We start from the raw sequence: 15,542 nt of genomic DNA on the forward strand, positions 1-15,542 counted from the left end.
CCAGACTATATTATTTCCTTTTATGGACATCACTAAAATGAAAACGGAAAGTGTAAGGTGCAAAGAACTGACAGGAAGGGCTGGCTGATAGCGCCTCTCCTGGGACATCTGTCACACTGCGGGTCCTATACTTGCTGCCCCAGTGCAGTGCCCCACATCTACCCAGAAGGCTCCGCGTGCACGGTCTGCAGTCCTTGCTGCACCTTATCTCCTTTCTAGCCCCCCCTTCCCCCCACACACCTTCAGTTTCATGAGTTACAGATACAAGAGGTGAAGGCTAATTATTTTTGTCTGTTTCAGACTAATAGATTAACACAGTGATCATGTCCCATCAGAAGATTCATCCTTATATGCAATTTATTTCTTCTGGGAAAAATTTTCAAAAGCAAGCATAAGAAGCTCTTTTCTTTTGTCTAAGCAAATTCAATGAAATTATATAGTTCCTGAATTTATTTTGGGGTGGAAATGTACTTTTATGTGATTGTTTTATTGTGGTCATTACTTCTGTTCCATTTTTAAAGACCATCTCTTGTGAGTAGTGCTGCTTTTAGATTTACACACAGATGCACACATATGTGCTCACGTGCAGGCACGCGTGCACACACACACACAGAAGTTGAGGTGTGTAGAGTTCCTTAACAACTAAATAATCAACAGCCCAGTAACTGGAAAGCAACAGAACTCATATCCAAGAAGCAGTATTATAATTGGTCAGAACTGTTTTATTCTTTCCCCTCCTGTTTTTGCTTTTCTGCTAACATTTTTGATTTGATGAATCTAGGAACAGTTTTGTTATTTGGGAGGGAAGTCTTTTTTTATAGTAAGAGCATTGTAGTATTAATACACATAGATTCTTAGATGTATATTTTTGTGAACTTGTTTTGAGAATGACTATATAGTTCTTGGTGTGTTTTGTTTTTGGGTGCAATGTATAAGCAGTAAGGGCCATCACAAGTTTTTTACTTACACTTAAAAATTGGAAATTATTCTTCTCTATAATTTTCATGTGTGTGTTTCTCCCAGCAAATTAAGATAACTACTAACAATATTAAATTAAATGTTCAGCATATCTTTTTCTGGTAATATTACCCAGGCTTTCTTATTATCAAATCCTCATGATGTAGAAGCACATGTTAAAAGCAATATTTTATTCATATGCTTCTGTTTCCTCTGATCATTTCTAATTTGCTTTAACATCTTGGAGACTATTGGATTGACAATGGTTTAAAGATCACCCTCAGTATGTAGAGTCTGTTTTTAGTTGAGCATCTATCCTTTAGGATCTGTATAGCCATACCATTAATCAATTCATCAATGTTCCAAAAATGTTTTTCATAGAGTAAATCATGAGTTTATTCCACCATTAAAGTGTTTTGTCAGAAACTGTTTATTTGAGAGGATGAGAGGTGGGGGAAGGGGCAGAGGGAGAGGGAATGAGAGAATCTTAAGCAGCGCAGAGCCCCGCGTGGGGCTTAGTCTTAAGACCCTGAGATCATGACCTGAGCCAAAAACCAAGAGTCAGATACTTAACCGACTGAGCCACCTAGGCACCCTTTTTAGAGACTTTTTAGAAATATTTACCTTGCATTCTAGTTTTTGAAAACGGATTGTCTCTAACATTATTTATTTAGTTTTTAACATAATTTAAATTTTTCATCTTATATTTAATGTTTTTGAGTGATTTTGCTCAGTTGGTAAGTGGAGTTTTTGGTTTTGATTCCCAGTGTTACAGACTCCTGTGCTTTTGTTCTTATCTCTGGTTTTATAGTTCTGTTCCTTCTCTGCTATATCAATGATTGTATCTGCTAAGATATGCTCAGTGCTATTGATACAAATATTAACCTGAGTTTGTTAATGATTGTGTTATCGCAGTTGCAAACAGACCCCTCTCTTAAGTGAATACAGTTGCTGAAACACTGTCTTTCATGTAATTGTGTATGTGGGTATATGCCAGATACCTGTATATTAGCATATTACTTTCAAGATTTCCATTATCTTAAGGATGAGAAATGTGTTTTTGCTCTATATTTTCTGATAGTACTTCTTTGAACAAGATAATTATCTTATTTAACAGAATTCTTTAATAGATGAGCCAAGAAATTTAGATTGTGTATTTTTAATCCCGACATGGTTAAAAGTTAGATAAAGTTTATTCCATGGCTCACATCGCTATTTCTACTTTAGAATATGTATGATATATATCTTTTAAAAGATTTATTTATTTATTTGAGAGAGAGAGTGCATTCATGAGCAAGAGGGGCAGAGGGAGAGAGGGAGAGAGACTCTCAAGCTGACTCCTCGCTCAGCAGAGTGGGGCTTGATCTCACAACCCTGAGATCACGACCTTAGCCGAAACCAAGAGTCCAACGCTGAATCAGCTGCGCCCCCCAGGTGCCCCTGTATATTGAGTATGCATGGAGTGTCAGGTACTGTTTTAAGCACTTCATCTCATTTTGTCCTCAAGATACCCTTATGGAAGAAGGAGGGTTTTATTGCGTAGGAAGAGACTAGAAGCAGAGTCTAGTTAGGCGACTTGCCCAGAACCAGACAGATACACAGATAAGTTGGTGAAGCACAAATATGAGCCTGGGCAGTCTGACTCCAGAGCAGGTTATCCCATGCATACTACATTTCTTTTGCCATAAAGTGTTTTAAAGGAACTAATGGAATTTCTATTTAGAATGGTGACCCACTGTCACCTAAGTGTTACTCTAATCTTTTGGATTTCACTACCTTTATCCTAACATGTAGTTTTCAGACATTAGTTACCTTTTAAAAAATATAATGCTTTTTTGTATTTATAGATATGCCTCTTCATGTCCGACGAAGCAGTGACCCAGCTTTAATTGGCCTTTCAACTTCCATTAGTGATAATAATTTTTCTTCTGAAGAGCCTTCACGGAAAAATCCCACACGCTGGTCAACAACAGCTGGCTTCCTTAAGCAAAACACTGCTGGGAGCCCTAAAACCTGTGACAGGAAGGTAACCATTTCTATTTTGTGTCTTCTTAGTATCAATGATGAATGTCAGCTGCTGACTGGATCCTTTGCTTCTAGCCCATCTTCATTATGGCCCTTTGTGTGTGTGCGTATCACCTGCATCAAAGTTTAGATGACTTCTTATTTTATATTGCCCTTGCCTTTTATGATAAAATTCATTCTAATAGATTTATTTATGTATCCGTTTTTTGAATAGATAATATATTTATGATTAAAAATGAAATCTTTTGACATGAAACGTGTACATGTAAAGTCCATCTCCTACTTTGTCTCCTAGTCACCTGTTTTCCTTCAGGGGTAATCCCCTTATTAGCCTTTTGCATGTACTTGCAAAGATATTTTCACATGTATTGGCAGATATTCCTGTTGGTTCATGAGGTACATTAAAGAAGTTATAGCATTATGGACTTCTAAGGATGAAAGTAGAATCCATAATCTATTCTATTGACAAATTTTTCTTCCTAGAGAAAGGAAGTATACTGCCTAGTCTTAATAACATTTTCTTCTTTGAGCTAATTTATTTCAGTCCATGACCTAATTTATTTAGTCTAAAAAAATAAACTTTATTCTATTTTTTTGAGCCCTTATCATCCCATTCTGTTATACCTCTAACCTTTTACTCAGTGAGCTTTAAGTTGTGTTTGTCATTTTCACTGCTGAATCTGTAGAGTCTCAGTAAACATCTATTGAATGAATTAATATTTTTTTCAATGCAGACAGTAATTGAGCACCATGTGTATGTTGAACTAATTACATATTAATATTAAAGTGAATATAGCTTAATATTTGGTTTATCCTTTGCATTTATGTGAAAGTACCTGTTTTAATTTTTTTTTTTTTTACTTGTTGCATTTCTACAAACACTCTTTTGTAGTAGTTCATTTAAGGAAAAAAATACATAGAGCATCTAGAGTACCTTAACTAGGAAGAATCTACCAGGAAAAAACAGTGTGCTGTAGTCTCTGATTTTTTGGATTAAGAGTTTAACTGTTAGGCTTACTTTTCTGAAATATTTCATTACGTATTTGATGAGGAATCAAGTTGGAGTATCTTCTCATTGAGATTAGCTTGAAATTTTAGAATGCTTGATCATGAAGTAAACCATCCAAAGAAGCAGAATCCAGTTTATGAATAAGCCTCATGACAATTAATTTGTGTTCAGAATAGATTTAATTTACATGGATATTTAGAAGTGTATAAACAAGTAGAGTTGACAGTTTAAAAAAATCATAATTGAAAAGGTTTTCACATGGTTTAAGGATAGTGGGTCAGAAGTCATTGAGGTAATCAGGGTTTTCATTTTAATTCCTCCCACATCCTAGGTATGTGAGTCAGCTTCAGTTGCACAAAACAGAACCACAGTGGCTATTTTAAACATAAACACAAACAAACTTAATACTTAGAATTGGAATCTCAGAAAATCATTGGAGGAGCTTGAAGAGCAGGCTGTAGGCTGGACCTCCAAGGACTTTCTGAATAATGCAGTAGAGCACATCTTCCCAGGAGAGAAGTAAACTGAGATCCTTCCCCCTGTATCTGCCCATCTGATGCTAGTGCCCTGTCTCCAGTTGTGCTCACCTTGTCTCTTGTCACTTGTGAAGCTAGGACTGAAGCCAGAAATGCCTCAGCCAACTTGATCCTCTCCATCACCAGGCTTGCCCCTTACAACACAACAGCCCAGGACAATTCCCTCTTTCACAACCGTCATTTAAATGTCAGGCTCTTGTATGCAAATGTGCAGAATGCTGTTTTCCTCTAGATCCTTACGTGTAGGGGAGATTTAGGAAATGGACTTTGGCCTTCCAGCTGAGGCAGAGCGGGCCGCTGCCAGAGGCCTGTGGTACACACTGTCAATTAGTAACCTCACTGAGTGTTTTAAGTAACATGTATCTATCATTGTAACAAATTTGGGAAACTAGTGCAATACAAAATTAAATTATTTATAATGCTAAAATTTAGCAACACCTAGTGTTAAGATAATAAGGAATACACACACAGATGTACATACACATACTGTCACACACATATATGTACCCACACACAGTTGGAGTCATACTGTGTCAACACTTGCATCCTTATTATTTCTACTTTTTTTTCGTATCATAGGGATTTCCCCTGGTGTGAATTTTATTGGAAATATATATTTATCGGGGCAGGGGGCAGAGGGGGAGAGAGAGAGGGAATCTTAAACAGGCTCTATGCCCAGTGTGGAGCCCAACTTGGGGCTCAATCTCACAACCCCTGAGATCATGATCTGAACCAAAATCAAGAGTCAGACGCTTAACTGGCTGAGCCACCCAGGCACCGCCCTGAAAAATATTTTTAATGGATGCAGAATATCTCATTGTAAAATATACTTTATCATTCTCTTGTTGGACATTTATACTATTTTCATTTTTTTCACATAATAAATATAAGTGTTGCAAGACAAATTTGAATGTAGCTTTGTTTTAAAAATGGTTATTCAGGGGTACCTGGGTGGCTCAGTTGTTAAGCGTCTGCCTTCGGCTCAGGTCATGACCCCAGGGTCCTGGGATCAAGCCCGGCATCAGACTCCTTGCTCAGTGGGAAGCCTTCTTCTCCCTCTCCCACTCCCCTGCTTGTGTTCCCTCTCTTGCTCTCTCTGTCAAATAAATAAATAAATAAAATCTTTAAAAAAAAAAAAAGTTATTCATGGGCGCCTGGGTGGTTCAGTTGGTTAAGCAACTGCCTTTGGCTCAGGTCATGATTCTGGAGTCCCAGGATCTAGTCCCACATCGGGCTCCCTGCTCAGCGGGGAGTCTGCTTCTCCCTCTGACCTCTCCCCTCTCATGCTCTCCCTGTCTCATCCTCTCTCTCTCTCTCAAATAAATAAATAAAATCTTCTAAAAAAAATTAAAAAAATGGTTATTCATTCAATAAGCTTTTTCCTATGTGGAACAGTTTTTAATGTAGCCAAATGCCCACACTTCCTCATAGGAAAGACCTTGATTTACCTCTACATCTTTAGATGAAATCATGTTTGCATACAACACACATAAAGGGTAATGTGTAATGAATTTGTCCTTTGAATTATCTTTGGCTTTACTTTTCAACTACCCATTTCCTAAGCTTGCTGTCAAAATTTTAAGCTGTTTGTATTAAAATCTGAGAGATTTTCTTTTTTGTATGTGTATATTGCACTAAATGCTATCTTATTTTCATTTATAAAACGACTTCCTGTATTTTCAGCATTCAGAACGTGTACTTGGAGGAAAGTATACTTGCTGATCAGTATTAACTTGATTTACTTCTCTTGAGGCCATGAGAGCTTGCCTATGCTGGGCAATTTCAAGATGTTACACATTTTTATGAGTATGTAGTGGCTTAGGTTTTCTGTATAAATGCATTGAAATAAAGGAGTTAAGGATTCATAGTCTTGTGATGCATTGATCTCTAATAGTTAAAATTAAGTTGACATTCTTGTATAACTCATCAACATAGTTAAGTGACCACTATTCTTCTAAGTTGATAAGCAAAACAAACAGTTTTGGAATAATGTCACCAATTAGTTGAAATCTCTTATTTCTGAACTAGGCAGTTCCATTCAAGTATCTTGGAATGCTACCATGTTGAACTTGCTCCTGTGGCTCAAAACCAAAATGAGAGATGGAGTCTTCCCAGTTAATGTAGTCATTCCACTATTAAATTTAGAGGGCAATGTAGACAGATTCTGGTGCAACTAAACCAGGTGAGAGCTTGGAGAGACCAAGGGTTCTGTGGGCTTCTGTGGGCTTCTGTATTTCTTACAATTCTTTATTCTTTAATTTGGAAGTGAGATGTAGAATAGAAGATAGTCTTGGATTTTTTTTTCTTTTGTTTATTAACATATAATGTATTATTTGTTTCAGGGATACAGGTCTGTGATTCATCAGTCTTACACAATTCACAGCGCTCATCATTGCACATACCCTCCCAATGTCCATCACCCAGCCACCCCATCCCTCCCACCCCCTCCACTCCAGCAACCCTCAGTTTGTTTCCTGAGATTAAGAATCTCTTATTGTTTGTCTCCCTCCCTGGTTTCGTCTGGTTTCATTTTTCCCTCCCTTCCCCTGTGAGAGTCTTGGCTCTTTAAAAAAGTTCGTTGGAACATTGACTCACTTCTGTTGCCCCGCATTTTGTGGCTGATTGCTTTTTCAACTCTCTTAGCGAACATTTTGCTCACACTTAATATGGAAAGTATATTGCTAGAAAATGTATTTTCATTTGAGATTTTACACGTGCTTAATATTTCATCTTTGGAAAGAGTATTTCAATCACTGTGAACACTTAAATCATTTTGCCACCTCTTTGGTCATCCTTATTAAGTCATTGTCCCTGCAAATAAAGTCTAACTAGTATGTGGAGAGCATTTGATTCATTCCATCAAGAACAATGTATTGAGGCACTTACCAGAATCAGCCAACCATGAAGTTTCAAGGATAAAGTCTGTGCATTATTTCATTGTGCACTGGTTGTAAGCCATTATTCCTTTCCCCCAAAGACCAAGAGCTGTTACTTTTCTAAGTTATCTGCCCCTTTCATCGACCCCCCTTCCCTTGCCCCACCAAATAAAATTTACATGGGTAGATAAAAACAAAGGTAGCATTAAGAACGTATCTTGATGTTAGGGTAAAGGGAAGAAAGTAATAAGAGAACGTGTTATATTAGCATCAGTATCTTGTACATTTTTATTTTTAAAAGTTCTTTTTTTATTTTTTCAAAGAATTTATTTATTTATGTGTCAGAGAGAGAAAGAGTGCACAAGCAAGGGGAGTGGCAGGCAGAGGGAGAAGCCGACTCTCCGATGAGCAGGGAGCCTGAGCAGGGAGCCTGACGTGGGACTCGATCCCAGGACCCTAGAATCATGACCTGAGCCGAAGGCAGACGCTTACCCGACTGAGCCACCCAGGCATCCCTATTTTTAAAAGTTCTTAAAAAGAGACCTTAGAATATTTCTGACACCCTGGATTTAATATTTCTCTTTGATTTAGTTGCTTGACATGTTTGGTATCTTTCCAATACTCCTCATATATACAAGCTCTTGGAAGAGTTGCTGTCTTAATTATGTCTTTGTCATCTTTCTGTTCATTAGAAGAGTTATGAGATCTTTCTTCTAACTTTAGAAAAATATTTATATGAACATTTCTGTAGTATATTTTAAGATTCCTCAAATAGTCTTTTTCTTATAATACTACTATTTGCTCTTTGCATTTATAAAGTATTGAAAAGTATAAAGAAGCAAGTAAATAATTTGGAATTGTGTAGATGAGTAATATTGACAGTTTGGTGTATTAACTTGGGACTCTGGAGCATAGTTCTGTGTATCTGGTGGCTGTCCTTATTACCAGTGGGGAATCATCGAATGAGTATAGTTTAATTTCCTGACTTTTTACCTAATTTTGTCTTATATTGAGAGCATTTTCCCATGTCTCATAAATATAGATAGCTTGCATAATGTTCTTTTATGTACTGATTTTTTTTTTATAGTTGGTGTTTATTCATTTTATTTGGTGATTTTCCTGTTGCTTGACATTTATACTTTGCCAGGTTTTTTTTTTTGCTCTAATAAGTAACCTTTAGAAGTACCCTTCAGAAAATATCCTTATATATTAATTTCTGTTGACATCTCTGATTATTTTCTTAGAACAGATTCCTGAAGTAGACTTATTTGACCAAGGAAATGAATATTTTTAAAGCTATGATAATTGTTTCACATAAGTTCACGACTAATAAAGAGGAAAGTGCTTATGTTGTATAAAGCACTGTGAGAAGTCCCCGATGGAGTGAGCTCTGGGATGAGGGGGAGAATAAAGAGAACAAAGAAGCAAGTGGTACCGTTCCTGAGTTCTGGGGCGTACTGTCTTCCTGTACAGTTTAATGTCTCCCGTTTGGCTCTGCATTAGAATCACCTGTGAACTTTTAAAAGACGAAATACACTTGTTAACAGTGGATTCATTTACCTGTTTCAGGAGATTTGTGTGTTTATTTAAAGCTGCTTTACTGATTTCAGGGCAGGGTTTGTTTTTGTTTTTGTTTGTTTTTAGAACTGAAAAGGAAAAAGAAAAGTGTGCTTGTTTGCCTGTTAAGAGAGGGTAAATAAGAGTATTATGGTTATTTTGAAATGTCTTCTTTTAGGCTAATTTTTCTATCATAGCAGAATAAAATCTGGAACATTTACCATATTTGGTTTTGTGATATTTTACTTCTCATACTTAGATTGCTCAAATTTATAATTTTCAATTGAAAGTCCATTAAGAGTTTTTTTGAGTTATAACGACCTGCTGGGCTATTGGATCCTATCCTGTAAATGACAAACTGGAATAGGACATATCTTTTCTAAATAGAAGCTCTGATACAAATAATGTACCTGTCTGTTGTTCCTTGCCATATTGTCCTCCACCCCCAGTGTTAGTTTAAAGTGCATTTGAATACATCGGGTCAAGACACCATATTCTCTTTATCATGTGTGAAGTCACCAGTGCTAATTCAGACACAAGGAACTTCCAGAAAATGCGTACTTCTTGTTTTATTCAGAGTCAGAAAATTTGGCGGTTGCTGTGCTGACAGTATACTAGCAGTTAACATTGGCTCCTACTTCATGGTACTCTAAAGTAGCTGCTTGCTTGCTTGCTCATTCATTCATTCATTCATTCATTCATTTTTTATAGAGTTGTGGTCTGTGTTTACCTATTTGTTTGCTTCCTCATCCCTTTCTTAACCATTTGGCTTCTGAGTCTCTGCTTCTCCTTTATGCTTTGTTTTGGATAAGGCCAGTCATATTGGCAAATTTGAGTAGGCTATTTTATTTTCAAGCTAGTGCGTTTGACCAGTTGGCTATTGAAAAACGTTGTCTGTCTTTTGTTATTTATGAGCCAGTCATAGGTGTTAGCTAGTTACAGTAATCATCTAAAAACCTCAAAGGATGAGCTGAGATCATTCCCTAAAACCACATGTTTCCTCTGTGAGAATCCTGTAGCTGTGTTTAATTTTCTGGGGCATTAGCTTCAAGGGAGATCCAGCTGAGACTTAGATGTTAGACTATTCTACAGCAACATTTGTATTTCCCGTTAAAGGCCTCTGAAACTATAAATTTCACCCTTCCATTTTGCATATTAAAGATCTTCATTTGATTGCAGTACAGTTGTGTGCTTTTAGTAAGTGGTGGTTATAATCATTTCTACAATAGGCTAGCTTCAACTGCCAAGCTCACCTAGTTGGAGTTGTTAATAACCTAGTCTCATCTATTTCTGTGCCACATGTAGGAATATAGTCTGTCTTCACTTGCTTTGAATATTATAATTTGTGTTCAAAGTTATAAAATCCTAAGGTGCTATTGAGAAAATTTTTGAGACTGGATGTGTGGTATTTTTAGAGTTCACAAACCATTCCAGAAATATAAACCAAAGTAATGTCAAAATCTTTATTGAGCAGTCTCAAAGTTACATAGAGAGGGAAATGAATATGTTACACCTGTTTTTCTTGACTTGGGGGGAGAACTCAGAAAACTGAGAATGACATCGATTGAATTATATTGAACAAACATTTGCATGGCTTTTATACACTGAAAAATATTTTGGCCTTGGGGCGCCTGGGTGGCTCAGTTGTTAAGTGTCTGCCTTTGGCTCAGGTCATGATCCCGGGGTCCTGGGATCAAGCCCCGCATCGGGCTTCCTGCTCTGCGGGAAGCCTGCTTCTCCCTCTCCCACTCCCCCTGCTTGTGTTCCTTCTCTCACTGTGTCTCTCTGTCAAATAAATAAATAAAATCTTTTAAAAAAAATATTTTGGCCTTATTTCATCTTTTTACTTGATTTTTGTTTTTAATTTTTGATACTTTAGCTTATAAACCTACTTCCTTCAAGTCACAAAGTTAGATGTAGTCACTTCATGTCCTCGTGTTAACAAGAAAAGTAGAAGATGGGACTGCTCAGGACTAGAGCCACCTGCTGCTTGCATTCTAGCTGGACTGGCAACCTTGGTTGTAATTTGCATGGCTTCCAGGTCTGCCTTTGGAGAAGTGCATTTCAATCAAGGTGTTTTAGAGTGTGGGGGTAGAAGTGTTTCCCATCTATCTCATCTCTAAACTGTATCGTTTTGAGGTTTTGAGGTTTTTGGCATAGTTATGGCATTAACTATGCCATATTTTCACGTAATCATCACCAAGTTGTTTTGAGGACTTCTTGCCAAACACTGTGCTTCGTGTGTTACATGTTATATCTCATTTAATCCCCCTCTACTGTTTATTGTTGGTGTTCCCATTTTATTGATGAAGAGGTAAAACCTTCAAGAGTTTAAATAGGTCACCTAATAGTTAAACCAACTGTTAAGTGATAAAATTGTGATGTGAATCTAGATTTTGCAGTTTCAAATTCTGTGCTTTTGACAGATATCCTACCCACATCCCAACGTGCTTACAGACTTTATACATTGCCCAATTATTTAAAAAAATTTTTTTATTTGAAAGATTTTACTTGTTTATGCCCAGTGTTCGTTTAGTTGAATAATTTAAACTGTAAAATATTTCACAATAACCTTTTTATTTCCTCTCAATCTTTCTATTATGCAGTTAAGACATGAATATAAGAATAATGAGCATGTGCTTATTATTAGAACTGGCATATTTTTTTAAAACCTCACCAAGTCTATATTATATCTTAACATTTTAGTCTTAAGTAAAAATATGCTGGCTTAATGAATATCTGTACTAATAATCTGATTATGTTAACTGATCTCCATTTCTTTCCCTTTTTTTGAGGAATTTTTTGTGTTTGTCTATTTTCTCTAATCCTGATTGGTATTATTGTTACTGAGAATTTATATATTTGGCCCTCTTCTTGATATTTTATGTGCATTAATGACAGCAAAGTAAATAATGATACAGTTGGACTATAATCCAAAAACCAAAATAAATATCCATAAGACTATACTGATACTAATAAATGATTAAACAAAAAGTAAATGGGAGAAAAGGGACAAATTTTCTTACAGAATAATCCTAAATAGTATAAATAATATGTCCCCCTCCAGAAGGTGGGAGCTTAACTCCCCTCCTCTTGAGGATTGGCTGTAGTTAATTGTTTCCAAAGAAGAGAGGAGGGAATATGAAAAATACTAACTTTATAATGGAGAAATGACAGACTCACCTTAACCAAGTGATTAAGATTAATATCACTAATCATAAGTCATGGCGATGTCATGAACCCTTGAAATGGTACGGTGGGATGGGCATTTCACCTCAGTGGAGTTTTCCCCAAAACTCATAACTCCAGTTTAATCGTAAGGAATCTCAAGACAAATCAGAACTGAGGGACATTCTATGAAGTACTTCACCAGTATTCTTCAAGAATATTGTGGTCATAAAAAACTAAGAAAGACTGAAAAACTGTCCCAGGTCAGAGGAGATTAAGGGGATGGAGGATTTAATACAGTTTGGGATCCTGGCATGAAACAAGGACATAAATGGGGGTTGGGGGGAATGGATGGATTGTAAATACATCTGTTAGTGTAGTTAATAGTATCGTATCAGTTGATTTCTTAGTTTGGACAACTATGCCAAGGTTATATAAGATGTTAACATTGGAGGAAGTTGGGTGAAAAGTGGGTAGGAACTCTGTGTACTATCTTGCAACTTTTCAGTAAATCTAAATTTTTTTCCATCACACGAAGTTTTTTTAAAACGCAGCTTTACAAGGCACATTTTGTGCTGAGAATCAGAGATGGCACTTCCTGCACAGGTGCCTGGCATGTGAGGAACCAGGACTCAGCCACAGGTCTCTGTGAACCCTTGGGCACACCTGGTCATTCCCTGAGATGTAGTTTTCTCTTTGGAAATGAGTTATAATGAAAGCTTTTCAACTGATTTTATTAAATACTGATTGATGGTTGGTACCATTCCCTACGACAAGACTGAATTTGAGAAATGCTCACCAGTTTTAAACCTGCTGCATTTTCATGACTGGATACTCCCACTTGTGTCTTTAATTTTTGTTGAGACATCCTGGTGCAACAGCTGTTTTGTTGTCACGTTATTCAGATTGTTAAGGTTTTTTGAGGGGACAGAGGAGGGGCTTCAACAGGAATTACTCCAAATTTTCTGGAATCATGTTTTCTAAAGTTACGATTTTCAGTTATAATTCGGGGACAAAAACAGATTCCTTGAAAGTTAATATCCAGCTTAGAGAACATGCTTTTTCTGCTGATGGGGTTGGAGAGAAGGACTTAATTCTTTAGAAGTTTGAGCTATCAATTTCTTTATGGTAAATGCTTTTCGTGTGGAGATGGAATTCTCCAGAAAAGTCATTATGATATTATGAGGAGCATAAATAGGATGAGATTATGATAAGTGAAAATAATTTTTCTACATTTTCAAAAATCTGTGGAGATGATTTACCTGAGGAGGCAATTTCACAATTAAGGGGAAAACTTTAAGAAAGTCATATCGTCGACTGTACCTAGGGACTTGCACAGAACTTAATTGTTTTGCTAATCTACCCAGTTCATTGAAGTTATGATTGTGGACTGAAAAATATAAGAAGGAAGTGCTAGTATTTACATTGGCAGGCTAGTTATATATGGTGCAAGTCCCTTGATTTTCAGATTTTAGTGATTTCTTTGAATATATTGCTTTTAAATTAAGGTGAAAAACATTTAGGTAAATATAAAAGATTTATGTTACACATATAGGTAATGTGTAAGACTGTAGATATTTTGGAATTAGGCAACTACTTTAAGTACCTTACTTTTTCTCTTTCATTCCCCGACATCTCTTCCCTTCTTCTCTTAGTGTTGTGCAAATTGCTCCTGATGCAAAATGGTACTGTTATTCATAATTTTAGTTGAGGGATATAAGTGTTTAGTGTTACATGTTTTTGGAAGAAAATGAAATGTGGGTAGGTATTTCTTGCTGTCAAAATAAGAAATATGTAGCACCTTCTAAAATGTTTTAAAATTGTTTCAGATTTAAATTTGTTTTTCAGAGTCAAGCAGCATTAGTCAAATATTGCTCTTCACTTTTATTGTCATTTTGGAAAATGATCCAGGCTCTTCAAAATGTAACCTGATCTGAAATATTTATATTTTATTTTTTTCTTATACACTTGCCTTTGTTGAAAGAGTAGGGTAAAAAATGGTGGTCCCTTTTCTCTATTCCTTATACTTGCTGATTGTGGAATGTTTATGGCCATATGGCAATTGAGTGACCTTTTCTTTCTTTTTTTTTTTTTTTTTTTTTTTTTGAGAGAGAGAGAGAGAATATGAATCCTAAGCAGGCTTCATGCCCAGTGCAGAGCTGGATGGGGGCTCGATCCCTAAACTCTTGAGATCATGAGTCGAAATCAGGAGTCTGATGCTTAACCTACTGAGCCACCCAGGTGCCCCATTCATGTTGGTTTTTATGAAGTACTGTCCAAGAAATAAAATGCAAGCTCCTGTTATTACTGCTTCCCTTTTAGTTCTTTTCCTTAGTTCCTCAGAATCCAGATGGAGATAATGTTTTTGTAATTTGAAAAATATTAAACTATCCTCCCAGGCTACCTTCTCCCTATGTTCTTATGGATATTTTCATAGGATAAAGGAGATAATCTCAGTTATACCTGGAAATAGACTGTTTTAATTTAAAACCATTTAAAATTTTTTTAAAAAGTTGTATTTATTTGAGAGAGGGAGGGAGGGAGTGTGTGTACGCACATGTGCACGCCTCAGCGTGTAGGGGCAGGGGCAGGGGCGCAGAGGGAGAGAATCCTCAAGCAGAGTCCCTGCTGAACGTGGAGGAAACAGGCTTCCCACCAAGCAGGGAGCCTGATGTGAAGGCTCAATCCCAGGACCCTGAGATCATGACCCGAGCCGAAGGCAGACACCCAACCAACTGAGCCATCCAGGCGCCCTTCTCCTTCCAGATTTAAAAATTCTGTATCTAAAGTTTTTCATGGCATTCTGAACTGTTGAGCTAGATTAAAAACAACAGAAGAAATTGGTTCAAATAAATAGCCTGAATGAGACTGAGTTTTGCTGATCTTTTTCCTTAGATTTCCTTGTCTACTCCATGACCAGATCTGGTGGCTTCAGAGAAATCTGTGCCCTCATGGTCACCCCTGGAAATGTCACAGCCTTTAGAAGTTGACCTACATCTCTGTGAGATATTTGGCCAACCTGTTTTCATACTGGATCCCTTTATGTTCATAGTCTGGTGCAGATCCATGCTCTGGGGTTATTTTTCTTACCTGATATTACAACAGTTACTGAGGTGTACTGGCCAGTTGCAGGTTGTGAGGTAAAACTAAAATCTTATACTTCTGGTTTTGTCAACATATCAACCGGAAGGATTTGCTGTGTGACAGGAAACTTACTTGCAAATTAATCATAATTTTCAAATGTGTACTTTCTGTAGAGAGTTCCAAACAAGAATTTTTTTCCCCTGGCATATTCAGCATTCTTGAGTGTCCTACTGATCTAAATGTAATTCTGTGATCTAGAAGCTACTGAACACGTGTTGTGAAGACTGGAAAAGACATGAGTTATTGTTCAGATTTTTCAGGTCAGAATGA

At 36.8% G+C, this 15,542-nt stretch overlaps 1 protein-coding gene across 11 annotated transcripts in view; it reads left to right on the top strand.

Annotated features, from left to right (window-relative positions):
* The window catches only part of PARD3 (par-3 family cell polarity regulator), a 644,160-nt gene that overhangs the window by 298,079 nt on the left and 330,539 nt on the right, over positions 1 to 15,542 (top strand). For all 11 annotated transcript variants that reach the window (XM_028120914.2, XM_028120917.2, XM_028120915.2 and 8 more), the window contains exon 4: positions 2,805 to 2,983. In XM_028120914.2, the coding sequence (XP_027976715.1) occupies positions 2,805 to 2,983 (179 nt within the window). The remainder of the gene's footprint in view (positions 1 to 2,804; positions 2,984 to 15,542) is intronic.

The sequence above is a fragment of the Eumetopias jubatus genome, unplaced genomic scaffold (genome assembly GCF_037043125.1).
Source record: "Eumetopias jubatus isolate StellerSeaLion01/CBP00866 unplaced genomic scaffold, mEumJub1_p1.0 scaffold_8, whole genome shotgun sequence".
Lineage (NCBI taxonomy): Eukaryota > Metazoa > Chordata > Mammalia > Carnivora > Otariidae > Eumetopias > Eumetopias jubatus.